The sequence below is a fragment of the Saccostrea echinata genome, unplaced genomic scaffold (genome assembly GCF_033153115.1).
Source record: "Saccostrea echinata isolate AGI-Se365-2 ecotype Australia unplaced genomic scaffold, CSIRO_AGI_Sech_v1 ptg000001l, whole genome shotgun sequence".
Lineage (NCBI taxonomy): Eukaryota > Metazoa > Mollusca > Bivalvia > Ostreida > Ostreidae > Saccostrea > Saccostrea echinata.
The window spans coordinates 23285558-23305433 of record NW_026889750.1 but is presented as its reverse complement, the minus strand read 5'-3'; the positions used below and the strand labels follow the sequence as shown (position 1 = coordinate 23305433).

General features: G+C 33.5%; 1 protein-coding gene across 1 annotated transcript in view; it reads right to left on the bottom strand.

Moving 5' to 3' along the window:
• Nucleotides 1-19876, bottom strand: part of LOC133195952 (mucin-like protein) — a 47614-nt gene that overhangs the window by 9413 nt on the left and 18325 nt on the right. The window contains exons 8-14 of the mRNA XM_061331940.1: nt 13273-13407; nt 10907-11110; nt 5691-5942; nt 4903-5110; nt 3945-4111; nt 3439-3603; nt 3140-3259 (exon numbers count right to left, since the gene is read on the bottom strand). Coding sequence (XP_061187924.1) covers nt 3140-3259; nt 3439-3603; nt 3945-4111; nt 4903-5110; nt 5691-5942; nt 10907-11110; nt 13273-13407 — 1251 coding nt within the window. The remainder of the gene's footprint in view (nt 1-3139; nt 3260-3438; nt 3604-3944; nt 4112-4902; nt 5111-5690; nt 5943-10906; nt 11111-13272; nt 13408-19876) is intronic.

Genomic DNA, 19876 nt, shown 5'->3' with positions numbered 1-19876 from the left:
GTTTTAAAGGAATTTCACAGAAATTTCTATTTTTAGTAACCATGGCAACACCGTCCATCGAAATCAAAAACCGATGCACTACATTATGTATCTTAGTGTAGTCTACTTGTGTGCCAAGTTATATTGAAATCCGACCAAAACTGTAGGAGGAGTAGCGTTTTGAAAAATTGTTTACAGACAGACGGACAGACAGACAGACAGACAGACAGACAGACAGACGGACGGACGACGGACACCTTACTATCGCATAAGCTCTTCTGGTCTCTGACCAGTAGAGCTAAAAATGAAGAATCAAATCAAGCATAATTTTCCATCTAAGATCATTAATTGATATTTAAACCATAAGATTCAACAAATTTTATCGCTGAAATTCATGAATATACAAAGAGCAAAGCCATACAATGTGGTAGGGGTCAGTCGACATTCGTGATTTTCTATAGTAAATCGAGGGCGGTCATTCACTTCGAAGCTTTTGTTTACTGTCAGCCTTACGTTGTACAAACTTGTGCAATTGACAAAAAACTAGGGATGTCAACGAATAGTCGACTATTCGACTATCAGTCGAAAGGGCCGACGATCGAATAACAAAACGACGTTCGAATAATTAAATGCAATAAAAGAGTGATAAAGGGATGGAATTCTCATCCTAAAATTGAGAAACCGTCTTTCCTCAGACACAGTCGATAAGATAATTTTCCTCATTAAAAACTGCTGACTTTACATGTAGAAAGTACAGTGATTGGAAATGCTTTACTTCCGCGAGAATTATTTGTCAATTAATGTGTTGTTTTTGTACTAAAATTATCTCACTATACTGCGCTTTCTTTGTAAAATTATTAATTGGACTTGATCTCATATCATGGGAACAAACCATACCATGTACCCATTATAGCCGTGACATGTTTGGACACTACGGTTATTATTATAAAATTAATATTCTTTTACATATTTTAAAGACATTTTGATTGTTGGTACAAAAAGTATATTCAAATATTTAACATTATCACAGACACCGTGTGTCCCCCCCCCCCCCCCCCCCCAATCATTTTAATAAGCTTTAAAAAGATATATCACACAGTCATTTTTTATGCTTCCTAAAAAACCGACTTAACAGACCAATTTATGAACATGATTGACGGAGAAATCATGCATTTTGGAGAAATTAGCAGTCTATATTAAGTAAATAAAAACACACTATCCACATTTTAGGTCCATGTGAACATCTGTGTGTAACATTTGACGTAACTTTTTAATAAATTAAAAAAAAGGGGGATTTTGGGTTAAATAAGTGGAGTTTGAAATAAAATTTTAGTTTCGAATATATTCGACTATCGTTCAAATAATGCAATCGACTATTCGACTAAAGAAAATAAATATTTTGACATCCCTACAAAAAACGCATTATACATTTACAAAACTTGTGTGAAAGTAGGAAATTTGTACAAGATTAGGCTTGTACTTAAAATATTAAAATTGTATGAAAAGTTCAATGTTTTTCCTATAGCAAGCGAGAGATATTTACCTGTATGACCTATGTTGAACCCACCCGTGGAATAAATTATTTAAAATACCGGTTGTCACGTGAGTTCTACCCAGGTAAACATTCCTCAAAGATGCTCACTGTAAAAGATAGCCACGTTTTGTATCATTATATCGAAGTCGTGCCACATAGAGAAGTTTGTATGTATTTGGTTTTAGGATCACAGGAAGGTTAGGAGAGTTTAGTGTCGTTAATATGTCATCATAAATAAAAGCGTCAAACATTTTTAACATTCATGCAAGACAGTGGTACCGGTATTGAAAGCCACCTAAATACACTTTTTTCATTTTAAAATTTAAAGGAACTAATGGTAATACTTATTGTATTATTTCAAATGCAAGCGTGCAAATTTCTTAGTTTGAACGCTATAGTTACAGGCATCTATACAACTTCATTCGATTTTTTTCTCAGGTAAAATAACGCAAGAAGTATCATTCGGCAAACGCACCTGTCAATGATCCACCATCAGATTGTTCAAGTGTCCAATTTAAATGTCTCCTCCCCTTGATTTAAATAAACGAAACTCAAAATAGGTTCGGTACGACTTTTCCGGATTTGGGGTGTCTATATGCATTAAAAAACTTCATTTGTTTCAAATCCATGCTGATTTAGGTGATGTTTTAACATGATTTTAATTAGAAATGTCCACTTGTGTTTAACTATTACCAAAAAGAGAACAATTTGGTAATATATTCTAAAGTAATACGGCACTGAAAAGGGCCCATTAAGCATTGCTTAAGTGCACTTGTCCTTTGAGCCGAAATCTGTGCGGTAGTGAATCACTCCCGCACTTGCACCATTACGGAGATATTAAGGAGTTGTAGCCCTCTCCCCCCCCCCCCCCCAAAAAAAAATCGGAGAGGGCTACATTATTGCAGTTAAAACAAAGAGTGTGCTAAAATTTCAAGCATCTGCAATCAGTAGTTGCTGAGAAAACTGCGACCAAAATTTGTATGTATGGTACGGACAGACGCACGGATAAACAGGAAGTTAACATCGGATTCGTACAAAAATGAATCCCACCATATGGCATGCCTAATCAAAGAGTGTGCTAAAATTTCAAGCATCTGCAATCAGTAGTTGCTGAGAAAACTGCGACCAAAATTTGATATGTATGGTACGGACAGACGCACAGATAAACAGGAAGTTGACATCAGATTCGTACAGAAATGAATCCCACCATATGGCATGCCTCAACAGTGTGTGCTTAAATTTCAAGCTTCTGCAATGAGTAGTTGCTGAGAAAACTGACGAAAAATTTGTTATGGACAGACACACAGACAGACAGACACACAAGGGTAAAACATATACCCCTCTCTCCTTCGGCGTATAAATATCATATTTACATCTTAAAATTTGAATTCATTTAAATCGTGTTACAAGACATAACCTAGTCTAGATGTGTCACAACAATAATGTTTCAGAGTCCAATATAGGTTTAGCTTGAGTCAAGATTTTGCCACCTTTAGGTTATGAGTCACACTACACAGATGTGTTTCATATTTACATCACACTAAGAGCATTTTATCAACGTTACACCTCCTTGCCCTTTACTTTGACTACAACCTTACGTAATGTCATTTATATTAAGAGTTTTACCGTGACACATATGACCCGTGAGTCTGAATCCTGTCCTACAAGAGCAGGTGAAACTTCCCTCAGTGTTGCTACAGATCTGGTCACAATCATTTAAGGTATTGTTTGCACATTCATCTATGTCTGAAAGCATTAAGGTATAATTATGATGGAATTATTCCTGACTCACTTTTTTCCCCCGAAAGTTTAGCTAAAAATTCAATTCATTTAGCATATGAAATGGTTGAAAAATTAAAACAAAATTATCATTAATGAAATTTTATATCTTATTGTGCTTTTCAAAGTTAAAACTTCTGCTTTACCAATACACTTAAAAGTCTCTGTCATCTGGTATCCTTGAGGACAGTTTTCACACTTGAATGCCCTTCCTGTTGACTGGTGCTCAGCTGCTGGATTGTCTGTACAGTTACTGAGGGGATCACATGGGGAACCAGCACAGCCATCAATATCAATCTCACAAGAATCACCTGTATTATATAGATACATTCATACATGTACAAATCAAAAATGCCTTAAAGAGAGATATTTATTCTGATAAAAGCTTAAGATTTAAGAAGGAGCAAAAAGCATACAAAGAGTACTGTAAACATATTTTTTTCCACAAGGTCAAAATTCTACGGAATCACAATTTGTGTACAATCCGCAGGTAGAAATCATTCAGATTTCTAAGTATGCCACTATATGCATTTAATGTACTTTCAGTATGCTGGGACAAATTTCTGTGGATTATTTGTGACCATGTACATAGCCTAAATTAATACCATGCAGGGAAAAGTACATGTACTTCTACAGTATGTGAAACATTTACCTGTCCATCCATTGTCACATGAACAGGGAACAATGAAGAATGTAGATACACTGGTGGATATGACATGAGAGTAATTACAGCTGCCATGGTTGTTACAACCATAACACAGGTACACACTCAATGTTAACAAACCCGATATTCCATGTTTGCTATCAGTGGCATATAACCTGTAAAGTGTAGAACATTTGTACATTTAGATAACCATTTAAGACTGTCCTTGATCATGCTTATATCAAAAGCCTACAGAAGAAAAAAAATACTAAGTCTGGTTAAGATTACTTGTCTGTGGAAAAGGAAGGGAAAAAAATGCAACTGACTAGATCAGAATTTGAATCCAGGCCCTCTGAAACTAGATAGGCGCTCTGTCAACTGCGCTACCTGGCCACTGGCAATCAAACTTGCCTAACTGCCAGATTTGTCTTTAATGTCCTTGAGGTCAAAGTTTAATTTTGTGTGTCAGGATGGTACCCAATTATCAAATACCATGCACTAACAAGTCAACTTCCATGCCCGTGAATGGCTTTGCCCCAGAGACACCAACCCAGACTCTTCCGTGGCAGGTCTTTTACCGGTCAATATTATATTTAGATCCTGGTTATGACACCAAATGACACAGGAAAAGAGAAAATGTGATGGACCAGACCAGGACTCAAACCCAAGTCCCCTGAACTTCACACACATGCTCTGCCTACTCATCTTTCAGGACAAGGCCCTACATTTGTCTTTAATAAATATCCATAAGCTCAGAGTTTAAGGTTGAATGTCAGGATGATACCCATTGCATTGTCCAACATCACGCACAAGCATGTCAAATACCATGTCTATAAAGTGACTATATGGAGTAAAATTATACATTAAAAATTGAAATTACATGAACCTATTAACCAAGACTAAACTGTCCAACAAAAAGAAGATTGCGTTTTCCCCCTAATTTTAATATCAGTAATCACAAACTTACTCTACAGGTGTAGGAGTCATGTTGAGTGGTGTCCACTGATAAACTAAGTTTGTATTTCCTGTCCCTTCCAATGACAGAACATTAACAGGAGACACCATTACAATGGTCACTTTATCTTCATCCTGGTCAGTAGCTGTAGCTGTGATGTTTATTGGCTGACCAACAATGGAATAGATACCATTCCCATCAATAGAGGGCAGATTATTTGCTATATAAGTAATGGAAAATTGTATATAAATAAACAGTACAGAATCCTAGCTCAATAATGGCAAGCAAAGAAATCATATATCAACAAAATATTTCACTGATATTTTCTACAGCATTTTACAAATAATCTATATGCATATACTAGCATTCTAAAATAAAATTTAGAGATGAAACTGCATGCATGGACACATACCAGTAAACTAATTCCTTTAGTCCCCCTTTCCATCTTATTTGAAGATTTAAAAAAAATAATACTAGGGCAAAAAAATTAATCTTTAGTTTCTCAAGCCAAAAATTTCAAAATTTAATGCAGCAGGCAGGTTTTCCTTTTTCTTCTTTTGATTTTTGAAGAAAGAATTATTTCTCTCCATTGTCAACAAATCATAATACCAACTGAACCTTATAATTACTATTCTTGTACTAGTATGGGTGCAAAACAGCAATTACTCATTTTCTTAAAAAATTGAGTTATTCCCCCTTTTCAAAGTGTTTGACCTGTGTTGATGCCTGAGAAACTATAGATTTTTTATTGGGGGGGGGGGGGGGGTATTACAATTACTTGTTAAAGCCTGACATTTTACCTGCCAACACAGCTTCTTCTTCTGCAGCTGCATGTGTTGACTTTGTCAGGTTAGCAACTGCTGAATTCTGGGTAGCTAGATAGTCAAAAATACAGTTCATCTTATCTGCTCCACCACATACAGCAATGGCTCTATCTCTCTCTTCTTTTGTAAAATCATCCAGAAATAATGGAGTAAAGTCCGAGTGCAGATAGTCCTCACATTTAGAATCATCACGATACACAAAGAGGGAGGCACCACAATCAATTTGCCCTGCAAATACAAACACACATACGGATGGTGACTCCTATACCGTACCTACAGCAGAAGTGAAGGTCACCTAGAATATTCATTACAACCCCATGAGCCCCTCTAAGCATATTCACATTATTCAGACATATTGATGGTACCTGTAGCAATTAAACACTCAGCATTATATTTTTTCTGCTCACAGTCACTCATCGTTGCAAACCACGGCCAAAATATACAATCCTCTCCCATTCTGGCTGTGGTTGAATGAGAAGAAAATACTTCGTAGCTCATTAAAATATTGACCAATGCGAGTAAAGCATAGTCAGAAAATGAACTTTCACACGACCTTTCAATACCCAATCCCAGTTTACGAAATATTTTCTGTTTTCTGATGATGTCAATTGTTGATTTCAATTGCGATGGAAACAAATGTTGTCATTGGCTGAACATGATGTAACAGCATAGATAAATATTCAAGATTACGACAATTTATGTGATCAAGCAGCCTTGGGTAGGAGAGAACTGTATATGCAGACTCCGAACTGTGGCTTGAGACAATGACAGTCACTGGGCTCATAACTGTATAAAATATCCAAAAATCACTCTCATTTCTGGCAAGAAGGTATTAAAAAAAATTAAAATACTTCAGGATTTTGCATATACCTTCTAAAACAAAAATCATAGAACAAAACATATTCTACTTGGTCTATAGATGTCAACATCAGTAAAAGACTATATTCGGTAATGACCAATATTTGCTCCTAAAATCAAACTTTGACAGAGAAATATATAATTATGTTTTAAACCAGGGGTATATCTGCAGACTACAAATCATTTTAAGGAATGTTTTTAAGTTTTGTGTGAGTTATTGGTGTGTAAATCACACAGACTTGTCACGTAGGCATATTTTATGAAGCGCGCTAGCGCTTCATGAAAAATATGCCTACCTGCAAGTCTGTGTGATTTACACACCAATAATTCACACTAAACTTAAAAACATTCCTTATATTTACATTTTACAAGTTTAAAAGCTCCAAAAATATACTCAATATTTGAATTTCTTGCTGCCCTATATTGTTACATTTTTATTTACGTCTCTGTAGCCTCATTGTGATGTCACTTTAGCGCGAGTTTCACCGTGTATATTTCTACGGGTGAGTATACACAAAAATGACTTCCAAATCAATTGCACAGTTGGCCTAGTAGAAAAACACAGCAAATGTAAATATAAAAATTTTCAACAGCTATGGTGCCATATGTTACGCAGCACAGTTAATGCTACAATAAGGAGGAGGGGCGTAATTTTTACGGGAAATGCTTACTATGACATCACACAAAAATATATGTTCTTTAAATTACCACAAAATGAAATGATTTTCTATTTTAAACTGTTGAATAGCTTTAAACTACATCAATACTTACTATTGCATGTATTTTTGTCATTGGTTAAATCCCACACAGCAATATAATTATAAACAATTCACTGATCGCAATGCACTTGTCAATGTGACGTCATATCATAAAATTTGACACAGTTTGTATGCAGTGAGAGGTGTATCAAGTAGTATTTTATACAATGAAAAATGTATTTTGTAATTAAATAAAATATTATTTGCAGACATATAAGAGGCCATTAACTTGGATGCAATGTCTATTTTATGATTTTATTCATATACTCCCCATACATTCCCTAGACAAGCGATACTGCCAAATATTTGTATGCAGATTCATTGAAGGGTAATAGAAGGGTCATAATAATTCGATATATTGCAAGGGCATACCCTCAATGAATTATGACAAGCTTTTACACATAAACTCAAGAGGTATGAAGATATTTGAAAAGTGCTGCGAACCTGATGAATCTTGCAAATGAATTAATTATATCTATATTTAATGTACTTGACCAGCAAAATATTCAGCATACAGTCTAACAAATGTAATTTTAGCAATTAGATAGTAGAATCTATATAGGTTTGCAGCACTTTTCACAAACTACAAAGAGTGTTGAAAATAATGATAAATTAAATTTAGATTTTTAACTTGGTTATGCCCTTGCAATATTGGAATTCATAGAAGACCTCAATACTGCAGGTATATTTGCTAAAATCACGTGACTGCCACATTACGTGGCAAGTCTAAATAAGAAATCTAACTGTCCTCAACATGTAGTTTTCAACCACATTACATTTGTATGATAATAGCAAAGTCCTAAAAAGAATCGCTCATCCTTGTTAAGAATGTCTTTTCTATGTAAACTAGAACTGTTCAAAAGGGACAAATACCCCCCACTGGATTTTTCAGAGAAGGTACCAAATCACTAATGTTTTCTAGATGTGAGAGGTGTTCACAATTTGCTTAAACATTTAGAGTGAAAATATAATTACTCGTTATATTTTTTTAATGAATGAAACTAAGGTGCAGCCTAATAAAACATCAATACTAATAATTACAGTGTTTTTTATTACATTGACAAAATAGTTTGCAACTATCTGTCATCTTTGTGAGACATGACACTCTGCAAATTGATTGTTGAAAAAAAATATCATACTTAATTATACAAAATCAAATTTATTTTAATACCTATTTGTCAAACTCATTTTAAAAATAAAAGGCTGGTTCCAGTAACTATGTATTTTGACAGACATAAAGTACAAGAGACTTAGACAACATGCAGAGATCTTTATTTCTTTCTGCCCCATTCCCAGGAGATATAGATAAGACCTGCTTGATCAGAGATGCCCTAACAGCTTCCCACACTGAACTCATTAATTAATCTTTAACTGGATGCATGTCCACTCATTACTCCCAAGGGACAAATGGATTTACACTATCTGCTGTGTAATGTAAAAACTGTTTTTAATACTTTGTGATTTTTATTTAGTTCCAAAGAGTAGTTTTAAGCTGTAGTTCACATTTTTGTACAGATGTTCTAGATTCTATGTCTCAAACCTTAGACATTAACCCAAAATGACTAAATCAATAAAAATGAAAAAAAAAAAAAAAAACCTGTAAAATGCAGTAAAACTATCAAATAATGTTGAAAATACCAGGTGCACATCTTCATATGGTAAATAATAAGTGTACAAATTAGACAAATTTTCATACAAATCTAGGCAATAGTCTCTGGGAACAGATCCAGACAAAACCACATAATAAAAATGGAAAAAAACACCTGTAAAATGCAAAAAAAATTATCCAATCATGATGAAAATACCAGGTGCACACCTTCATATGGCGAATAATAAGTGTACAAATTTTCAGACAAATCCTTGCAACAGTTTCCAAGAAATGGTCCGGATAAAATCTCGTCTACAGATGGACGGACAGACAGACGGACATGCCGATTCCAATATACCCCCCATAACTTCGTTTGCGGGGAGTATAAAAATTTGCCGATATTTCCATTTAGCACCTTAACTGTACTGCGTAGATATGATGTCAGGAAAATGATGTAAATTCAAAATTTCCATGATTTATAGAGAAAAAGGTAACAATATATTACATCGATATTTTGAGTAAAAGTCAACGAGGTCTGCTCTAACTCAATGTTTCGATATAATGTGTAAAGTGATAATACCAATGAAATATGTGAATATTGTTTAGGGATGCGAGATTTTATCGGTATACTGGTATATCGTGATTTTTTATTTCGTGATACGTATCGTGATACGGAGACTAAAATACCAGTATTTGGTACATAACTATAAATTCCAGAAATTACTCATTTATTTGTTCACACTATTAAATGACAATTACAGGAAGTGTAAAAAATGTTGAAAACAGTTAAACAACGGCATCCAAACATGTTTTATATTAAGGTCAAGATCTAGTAAATGATTTTAGACTGCATTTTTTATGCTAGATCCATTATGATGTCATAATCAAATTAAACTTTCTTTTTTCCCGCACTTTACGGCTGTAATAGAATTATGTAGAAAATAAAGTATTTTCCTGGAATTCAATTTGAAATCATGTGAAAAGTAATCCCGAAACCTATATTCAATTTAACATTATTTTAAAGAAGAGGCTAAGAACATACAAATTACCGTTTTGAAATCATGTGAAAAGTAATCCCGAAACCTATATTCAATTTAATATTATTTTAAAGAAGAGGCTAAGAACATACAAATTACCGTTTTCTGAGAGACTGTAGGCAATCTGGATACATTTAATTTGTCTGATATGGAAAAAACTCCCATATTCATGACTGATTATCTTAATTTTTCAATGAAAATGACAGTTTATAATATGATTTTTCATCTTGTCTACCTACAAATTATGCCCCGAAACACCTTATTTGACCAAGCTATACTTATAAAGCTTCATTAAAGGAATTTATTTCTCAAATTTGAGAAATCTGTAGGCTCCTTTTATTTACTAGATCTTGACCTTAAATGAATAAAAATTTAAAAAGTTAAGTTATGTTTTTTATAGCATATTTTTAAGAAATATTAAGGAAATTCATTTAAAATATTAGTAAAAATTATGTGTAAAAATATCACAATTTATTGTGATATTTTTGGGAAAAAATCATGATTTATCACGATACGAAATTTTTGCTGATACCCATCCCTAATATTGTTATAGAGCAGGTTTGTGCTCTACAAATTATATAGTAAAAATTGAACTAATTTTGTCCATTTTGTCCTCTTTCTGAAAAATAATGCAAAATCCAAATAGTTTGTGACATATATATATATAAACAAAAATTGCCAATAACCTACTTTGAAACTATAATATTTTTTTGTTAATTCAGATTTGTTTAATACAATATATATACAATTCAGTACATTTCAAAAATTTTTCACAATTTTACTTTTATGGGGGCAAATATATGCATATACCACATATAGCTCTTTAGAGCAACCCAGAAAGCAAAATGAACATGCTGTCATTGGTAATGACAACTAGCTGTTTCATTACTTCAATCTTCATTATTAAATTTACAAATTTTGCATGGTTCTCTTTTTTAAAATGACTCTTACATTGCTGTCCAAAGCTGTAAAATATTTCTCGTTCTGTTGAATTTGTAGATAGCATGGTTCCATTTGGATCTATCAGATCATCTGTCATATTGCCATTGATATTTCCCAGAAGTCCACTGTTGATAGTGGAGGAGGACAAACTTTCTGGAATTGATGCTGTCAACTCCATCATTCCTAAGTTAACAGCAAACTCCATTGTCGGACCTTAATTGTTAAAGAAAGGAATGTACAGATGTTGACTCATATTCACACATTTTCATCCTATGGCTCTACAAGAGGAGTTGAAATTGTTTTGCAATATTATATTGTACATAGATATTACCCATATAGACATTCAGGGCTCTACATTAACATTATTTTCTTAGTTGTACATTTGAACAAGTGACAATGAAATTCACTTGTCCGAAAATAATTTTTACTTGTCCGATTATTTTCAATAAAAAACTTTTTGGCAATTAACTTGAAAAAAATTGTAAATTAAAATGAGCCTGTTTTACCCTTGTCTTTTGTTACCAGCTTTCCTACCGAAAACCAAAACTTTGTCTGATCCATCCGACTAATCGAAGTTCAAAATTGAAAGTAATGCCTCCATCAGGGATGGGGTAATGGTAATGTGTAATGGTAATTGACAGTAATTAATTACAAATTTCGATGTAATTGAAAGTAATGTGTAATTGGTCCAATATTCAATTACATGTAATTGTAATTTAATTAATTACTTTTGAGAAAAGCATGTAATTCACAATTACTTTTCAATTACATTCAATTACACTGGTGTTTAAAAATAAATGAGAAATAGCCCCCCCCCCCCTTTTTTTTTCCAATCCCATATACTTAATTCAGGAAAGATTAACTGATTTTTAGGACAAAATGCTCTATAATAAATTGAAAAAATAATTATATATATTCTTTATTTAGTGAATTGCTGTTTCCTCCTTAAAATGCATTGTCATCAAAACTTTTTAATTTTATTTATCTCCTTGTTTATAATGTACAAATAAAATTAAGAATTTTGATTAAGTTGTTTATGAATTGACACTTGAAATATCCAGTCCAATGGCTTCTAATCCTTAGTTTGCCATACCTACAGCTTGTGTATGAAGTGATTAACAGGTGCCAATTAGTGCCCTTGGTTCATGTACATACTGACACTTACCTTAAATAGAGATGACTTTACCTAATGGTAGTTTTGTACATACACACTGACTATGTTTTCTCACAAATCTTTTTTTAAATATATAATTTGGAATGATAACACCAATTTTTCTATTTTAACAAAAATTTGTGGAAAGACAGTAGTTTGACACACAATATGTCAAATACTATAACATTTTGAGATGTATAGCTTAGGATGATGAAAAAAGCAGGAAACAAGGCAAAACGCATCCATTGTTCTGCATAAATATATATATCAGAAAGCTTAAAAACGGACACATGAAATAAGGTAAAACAGCATCCAGGTCCTGTAAAAGGACCGTGTCCCAGTTGAAAATTGGCTCTTTTTTCCCCAAAATTCAGGTAACAATTCCCAACTTATGACCAAATTCAATTTTTTGATGCTGTTTATATATAGAAATAACATGTTTTGAAATTTCAATCATTTTTAAAGATATATATCATGTGTATATGGGGAACAAGTCCACTGTTTAACTCTTTAATCAACAAATAAATATGTCAACAACATATGCAAACAACATTTCCCAATTTTGCCACTTTTTCGATTAAAAATTCACAATTAAAAGGGTACAGGACCCTGTACCAAAAAGGGTCAATTAAGCCCTGAAACTTAAATTGCTATTAGTCAGTATTTATGTACTCCTGTCACAAATGCCCCAGTGTGAAATACTCAGTGTGGCAGAAAAATCTTTAAACCTGATGGATGTAGGTTAGGGGACATGATATTTAAAAATTTCATTAACATCTAAACAATGTTTACTTAATGTACAAAATAGTAACTGAATCTATATGAATATAAATGAACGTTCATGACTATTTATCATTGTTTATTTTTATATGTTTTTTCTTAATGTAATTTGTAATTTAATTAATTACACTTGCAAAGTAATTGTAATTTAATTAATTACATTTCAAAATCCTTGTAATGGTAATGGTAATTTAATTGAAGGTTTTGGGCAAGTAATTGTAATTTAATTAATTACTTTCCTATGTAATTGACCCCATCCCTGGCCTCCATAATGAACTTTGATCCTGATCAAGTTTGCGAACCAGGATTGAAATTCATTATTAGGATCAGGATCTTTATTAACTATTTACGCACTGTATGCTTTTGATTTGAACATCCAATAAAAAGTTGACAACAAGTTTTAGTTCTTCAAATCCATTTTTTTTTTTTGGCAAATTCTTACCAGAAGGAAACAGTACTTTGATCTTGTGTGTTCCTATTCTCCTAACCACAATAGCATTTGCTCTGTAGTATGAAAATGTGTCACTGGCATACAACTGTAAAGTCTTGTCTTCTCTGTCTATATGAAGAATCATACCTGAAAGAAATAAGCAGAGAGTACACATACTAAGTAAAATGATGATTTAAAAGCAATGTTCATACAGTGAAACCTTTCAAATGCCATCATTTCTTAATGCATTAAACTGCAGTGTCCACAATTAGCCTGTGTAGTTGCATTCTCTGTTACAAGTAGCTAATGCATTCATTTTTCTGCGAGATTCAATCACAGTCTTTGGTTTCTTAAAAAAAAAATATGCCTTTGTATAAATATATATCTAATATAAATATTAGAATGAAAAAAGATGATAGAGAAGGTAACAGTATTAAACATGTGTACATTTAATTAGGAATATGCTGCACCATTAACTGCTAATATTATGTGCTAAACCAGTTGTAGGACTGTCTTTTTTCTCATAATTAAGGTCTTCCGTTTCCAACGGAAGACCTTCTACTGATTCTGATGGTTAAGATTATTATTCTTTTTTTTTTTCTTCTTTTTCCTAGACGCCAACTTTGAGACCTCATATCTCGCTCATTTCTCAACGGATTTTGCTCAAATTTGCAGAGTTTATAGATGTTACAAAACTCCATCAGAATGCTGTCAAACAGTTCAAAAAGTCACTTCCGCTTATGAGTTATTGCCCTTTAAATGAAAATTTATTAGGCTTCATTTCCAGACAAAGGCTCCGAGACTACAAAAGCTGGAGCAGAAATTCTACCGAATTTAGATAATAGAAGGATTGAAGTTGTGCACATCGGTTTTTGTTTTTTGATTTCTGTATTCAAAATGGCGCTAATTAGGGGTCAAAATTTAGAACGCCTAAAAGAGCGAAAATTTAGACATATTTTCCTTTGTATCTTTAAAATTAAAAATATTTTGATAAGACATGTAGAATAAAAGTTGTGCACAATTTCAAGGCCTTTCATTTGACACCACTAAAATGGGGTTGGCCCCTCAAATTAGGGATCTGGAGCCCTCTAAAGTTTTTGCTTTATAACTCAAAAACGGTAAATATTTCGAAATGGCTGTCGTAAAAAAAGTTGTTTTTTAACATTTTATTGATTTCATGAAAATGTTATTTTGTTCGAGTCTTGTGTTTTAAATGCGCCAGAAGCTTGACCCATATACAGGTAACTGTTTTCATTCAGCAAGTAAACGAGAGCTTTCATGCGTGTAACTAAAATAAACTTACTATAAATAATAAATCTGGCTACATTAGATGCTAATATTCTTTAGAATAAGGTTCTTGAAGTGTTTTGTGCTTTATTTCCAAGTTATTTTTTGACAACTTTTCGTTTTATTTCATTTTTTTCAAAGTCGAATAAGCCAGTCTACTAAAAAAAGGGAAAAAAGATAACCTTTTCTTCTTATCATATAAAAACAAACAATATACTGAGAAAATAAAACATAACTTTGAAGCATAGACTATTTACACCCATTAAGTGTGCGCCTTTTACATTCACCTTGTGTGTTTACAGTTATGTAACACCTCCCTCGATAGCGCGTGGCAAAGAAGGTCACCGGGGATCAATCGGCGTGTGTGATCCAGCGACCTAGTCATACACAAAACAAATCATAGAATGGCCATTCCAAATTCATTTTGTAAACTAAGTCATGAGTGGATAAATATGTTGAATTTTTCAGATTATTTCATAATATCTTTGATAAAATCGCTAATGTATTTTATTTAATATTTTATTCGCTGAATTACAGGAAAGTTGCATAGTTATTTTTATAAACAATTTATTTCTCGACATCGAGTTAATTGTCTGTTTTATTCATAATAAAATTCAAAATATGTAACCTTAATTAATTCCTACTAGTAATGGAACTTTTGAAACTTAAATGTACATGTATGTAATCTAATATACGTTCTTTTGTCGACGCCCTTAAAATGTACAACTGTATATATACAAAGCGCCCCAAATATATGCATATCGAGCGTATGGAAATACAAAATCCCACATTCACACGCGCCTCCAAAATATGTAGAATGAGACATACATGCGTAACTGTATTTGAATATTACAAATTTATTAGACACCTAACCTTGAACAAATTATTTTTTTCTACTAAACTTGTTATTGTATGCGAACAAAATGATAAACATGTAATTATTTATAGGTTCCCATTATTTTTTCTGAAAATCAGAACACATTTATCAGCTCTCTTAAGGTTTTACGGATACATACAATGTACACGCATGCAAGTACAGAACATGCACGTTTTATAAGTGCATATGCAAGAGCGCCCCAAATATATGCATATCGAGCGTTTGAAATTCAGAAAAATTCTAAATCCCAAGTCTTTTTTTCCCATTATCTTTGCAATAAAATATCGGTTAAACTGAAATGATTTTATTGATTTACAGCATATATTAAAGTCAATTATAGGTCCGCTGAGTTGATCATGAGTTGTTTTCATAACGGGTAGTCCTTCTGGCCAGTCATTGTCACGGTTTGTAACATCGTAATTACACAGGTAAATACTAAGATGTCAATCCATATATTTTCCATAAGAAATGAATTACCGGGAGATGTCTCGTTTTCTCTGATCATATATTAATTGACAGCGTTTATGAACAGCTGTTAAATCACAGGCCTTTGTAAACCGGTAAATCACAAAAAAGAAAAATCCGAGACAAAAAACAGAAAATACAAATGTCTCTGGAAATAACATTGCCTTTAGATAACTGAAATAAATTAATGTCTGCCGATTTTTGAATTAATCTGAACATTCATTGATGTGTACCTGTACAAGCAGTGTGTATATTTTTATGAAGCCTTCGTCCAAACGAACAATATAATAAATCTTGAATGAATTAACTAACCCCTAAGTACACACACATTCGCCTACACCTGAAATCTAATCAAAATCAGATCTTTTTTACGGCCCGAAATTCTGATAGTCGCTGTATTTCTAATCTGATTGACTATACATGTACAGTAAAGGCAACGCGGATCCCGTATTTCCCGCGCCCTGTCGCGGTATAAACACAACGCTGGATTTGGCCAGGTGAGACAGGTAAACCGCGTTCCCTCCGCGGGAAATTCATCACCTACCTGTCCCCGCCGCGGTTAAATCATCGATCAACTAGTATCGTAAACAAACGGGAGTTATCTCCCCGAACAGGAATTTTGCGAAATTCCCTCTTTAAAAAAAACAAATTAAAATCCCGCAGTGCATGTATATTTATGAAAGTATTTTCTTGTATTTCGCAAAAGGTGAAAATAATGAATGAACAAAAAAAAAAAAAAATTGTAAAGCAGAATATATTTAATCGTTTTTTTTTAAAATTTTATTTATTATTATTAATTTTGTTAAGTTATATATCAATACTAAAGCGACATCTTTTTTTTAAATAGTATCAAGAAAACTATTTATAAGCTGAGTCATTTGAGAGTTTAACGTGACAAATTTTAATGTCGGAAATATAAGTTCTAATAACTTCTCTTTTCAAATTATATGCGAACTGCAATGTTACATACACGTGCTAAACAATAGTCAGTGCGAGTTCCGATAAACAGTTTTCAGCATTCCTATGAGGAAGAAAATATATCTATATACTGTTCATGTTTGTTTTTTTTTACCAAATTTAGAACAATATAATTCATTTAAATAATTTCACTTTACTGTATTAATGTGCAAGCATTTCCCTGAAATTGTCGAATGACCGGAAAGCTGTAATATTCGATGGTGAGCGTTTGCAGTGAGTAGGCGCGTGAACGTTATAAAAGATATCAATAAAATATAACAATTTGTTTCCCCTCGATATTTACTTCTTTTGTAAACAGTGGTTTGTTTTTAATTTAAACATTTCTCCAATTACAGAAGATGGAATGTGCATGGTGATGAACTTCACGAAACAATTAAAACGGGGGGGGGGGGGGGGGGGGGGGGGGGGGAGGGGGGTATATCACTAAAACTTATTATTATCAATAATACTCAAGAAAAAAAAATCAATGCCAAGTTTACTTGAATATATTCTGTTTCTTTGTGTATTAAGTATTAGTCGCGATCATTTCCTGTGTATAGGGATTAGCAGAGCAAGAGCAGGAAACGGCATGCCCTAGGGGTTTCACACCTGTCCTAGAGTACCTGTGGTAAATTCCTCTGCATGTGCAAGGCGTTGTCTAACCATACAACACACCAGTCCCTTCAACGTTTCATTATTTCATTATTTCATTATTTCTTCATTTTCAAATGTAACTACAACCATGAAAGTTACGCGAGTCAATATATACTTTTTTTTTACCCTGAGTGTATATTAAAAGGAAAAAGATCAATCATACTTTTAAAACAAATTAATAGAGTTTAAATGAAATAAAATAGATCAAATCAAATTATGTTTTATTACTTTTTTTTAAAATGCCGACGGGCTTGGTATTTATGTTTCTGTTTAATATATATGTACATGTACATGTGCATGTATTATGCAAGTAGAATGTAAAATAAAAAAAAAACGTACAGAATGTTACTGCACGTGCAACGTTTTTCCTTCGGTCACTTTATTGATTATCGAGTCCATCGATTAAAACAAAATATTCATGATAGAATTTCAATGAAATGAATTGCTGCTGGATTATTTTTTTTCCAGTTTCAATATGTCGTTTCTGTGAACAGATAATATACTGTAGCCGATTTATCAGTTTATTGTCCAGTTGTGGACTTTGACTAATTCTACGATCAAGTTTCTGAAAAACACCGAAATAGTGACAGCCACAGACACTATTTAAGGTCTTCCGTTTAAATAGCACGATTAAAGACAAAAATATCTACCGAAACAAATCATCGTCGCAAGCCACGGGTTTTGTGTCCATTCTATTTCCACAAACCCGTGGCTGCCTCCTACCAAATTCTCTCGTTCTCGCGACTGAATCATTGAATATTTATTAAGTGACGCCAGATTTACCCTGACCAAGGAAATCACTCTGTAGCAATTTTTGGTACGCTTAAATGGCGGTGCCCATAATGAAATCATGTTTGCTATGCGTGGCAGATTTATCGAAAAAAAAAATACGATAGATCCTGAAGAACAGATGTGAGTAACGTATATTCTAAAATACTTACAAGGTTTAACATTAAAATACAGGGTTTCGAATGTAAACGTTGTGTGAGAACGCTGAATAGCGTTACTCGTTAAGAAAGGAAATTCGAACCGAAGTTGATGTACAGCTCGTGGTTATGGTTACATCCAAATACAAGATAGACTGATCATTTTCATTGGTTCTGACTTGAAGCGTCAGATGTTATTCCATTGGTTGAATGTATGTTATTAATATTCATGAGAACGAGAGAAATTTGAAGGAGGCAGCCACGGGTTTGTGGAAATAGAATGGACACAAAACCCGTGGCTTGCGACGATGAAACAAGATATAATAACATATTTTAGTGACATGTGGTAGGTACATGTATATGATATTTTAGGCCCGATATCCAAGAGGGGTCCAGTGTTAACAAATGGAAGTGACTTACCTTCTCTATTTCATAATACCGCGGATTAATTTATGGAAAAAGACGAATAAAAATATTCTTGGACCCCGGGGTGTATATTGGGGGGGGGGGGGGGTCATGTCCACAAGCACCTGTGCAGCATTCAAGCTTAAAAGACCATTCAAACAATACAAATCAGGAACAGTGCAAATCTTTTGAAATCAGAGGTAGAATCAAGTGCCATGGATCTGTCATGTTGTAAATTTTGAACTTACCGGTTGTCAGTATTTACTGCCACCCGGTAAATTCAAAATTTATAGCATGAGAGATCCTTTTCACGCTAGCACTTACCCCGACACGAGACCTTATACGGTCTCATCCAAAGGACCGATCTCCACGTTTTACTACTTATCCAAACTGGGCATGAAACATTCTCAATGAATTTTTTAATCATTATGTTGAACCTAACAAATTATTCCGACTCGCTGTATGATCTGGAAAAATATGGCTGAACTTATCCATTCAGAAACTCACAGACTGGGATTGCTTTTAACCAGTGTGTGTTATGGCCTTGATGCAAGGTCATTTGGTCGAGTCAAGGTCACTGACAGAGAAACTGTAATTTCGCTACCGTATTTGTACTAGTGAAACATTGCTGGTATCATGCAGAGTGTGACATGGCCTTGACTCAAGTTCAAGGTCACTAAGGATAAGATGTTTTGACTGTATGTATGGACTAAAAGAACATGACGTGTCACTGTGAACTTTTCAAGTCGGTAACACACAGATTGGGTTTTATGACGAGAGTGTGTCATGGTTTGACGCAAGGCATTTGGAATGTTCAAGGTCACGTACATTCCTTTACAGTTTTTCCTAGCAAAATATTGTAAGCTGCTTCCCCTTACAAGATTGCTTACATGTATAACTTTAGAATGTGGCATGACCTTGACTCAAGGTCACTTCTTCCTTCCGCAGCTCCAACGGAAGACCTATTCGTTGCTTTGCAACGAGCTCGCTCTAGTATTGTTAATAAAATCATTACATCTTACATATTCAGGATAATTTCATAGCT